Genomic DNA, 1,446 nt, shown 5'->3' on the forward strand with positions numbered 1-1,446 from the left:
CGTTGAATTTGTGTTTATGTTACATTATTATATTATCATTATTTTAAAAAAACAAATTGTCAATATTGAATATTATAAACATTTTCTTTTATATTTAAAATTCAAAACGTGTTTTATTCAGGTAATTTATTCAAATGTGTATTTTGAGTACATGTCAAATAACAATATACTTTATTTTATCAGTAGTACATCATTTTGTAGAATATTTAATCGAAACACTTCAAAAATCCTAATTATTTTTTTACATAAAAAACAAGTAATGTCTTATGATGAAAACACAACAAATCAAACAATTAAATGTTCATATTTATGTTATAATAATTATTCAAAATAAAGATGGTTGTGATACATTACAATTACACAGAAATTAACAATTTTAAAAACTTAAATATTAAATGGTATAACAAATTGTTTTTTGTCTTTTTGTTTTTTGTGTGTTTCTTTTCTGAATAAATAATCATTTATTACTATAATTTACTTAAGTATTTTTTGTTTGACACAAACGACAAATTATTACCATTAATTTAATTTACTATGTTTTAAAACTATTAAAAAACGTGGAGATTTGTTATGACTTTTCAAAACTACATGAAACTATACTTTCTATTCCTCATTATTTAAATAGTTTTATTTTTTACCATCATTTTAGAATGTGTATAGTTTGGACGATTTTGTGGCTAGCCATTTTTTTATCACTACTGGCTGACAAATCCTAATTAATTTATTCAACAAATTAAAAATAATAGTTCCAAACACAAATTCTGGCTGAAGTTATTTAAAAATTAAGACGGGCTAGCCACCAGTTGAATCCGGTTTGCAGCCCTGCTCAAAACTTTTAATAGTGAATTATATATTAATCTATAATTTATTAAAGTTGTTTACAAAGAAGGATTTTGAAATATTTGAACAACGAAAAAAAATGAATATCAAAATGTGTAAGCTTTCTGGTTATCACATCATGATAGTCTCGAAATATTTCGAGACTATCAAAGACTTAATTAACTTGGAGTTGGTATGCAAGAAGTTTAGCAACAACATGAAAAAGTTTCACTTCAATCCGTTTCCGTTGAATTCCAAAACACTTAGATGCTTCCCAAACATCGAGACACTTCACTTGTGGAGTAAAAAAGATGAGAATTTCGGCAATGGATTTATGATCAACACAGAATACTATGAAGATTATGAATATGAAAATAGTGAAAATAAAACTGTGTTGAAAAAAGAATTTTATCGAATCATCGTGTGGTTCAATGTTGACTTTGAAACTGTTGATATAAACAAAAGTCGAAACATCGAGTTTAAAAATGTCACTTACACTGAAAATGATAGAAAGAAATATGGTTATAAGATACCATTGTGCGTAACATTTATTGGTAATAATTGTTTTGATGAATGCATTAGTTTAACTAGTGTAACAATACCATCAAGCGTGACATCAATTGGTGA

The 1,446-nt window shown here is 25.4% G+C and overlaps 1 protein-coding gene across 1 annotated transcript; it reads left to right on the forward strand.

Annotated features, from left to right (window-relative positions):
* Positions 1 to 919: 919 nt before the first annotated feature.
* EIN_050680 (hypothetical protein) lies at positions 920 to 1,382 on the forward strand (the record flags this gene model as incomplete). The annotated part of the gene is made up of 1 exon (XM_004183170.1): positions 920 to 1,382. A coding segment is annotated over one exon (463 nt), but the record flags the coding sequence as incomplete, so codon positions are not given.
* Positions 1,383 to 1,446: the final 64 nt, after the last annotated feature.

This window comes from Entamoeba invadens, assembly GCF_000330505.1.
Source record: "Entamoeba invadens IP1 unplaced genomic scaffold scaff_1105074725553, whole genome shotgun sequence".
NCBI lineage: Eukaryota > Evosea > Mastigamoebida > Endamoebidae > Entamoeba > Entamoeba invadens.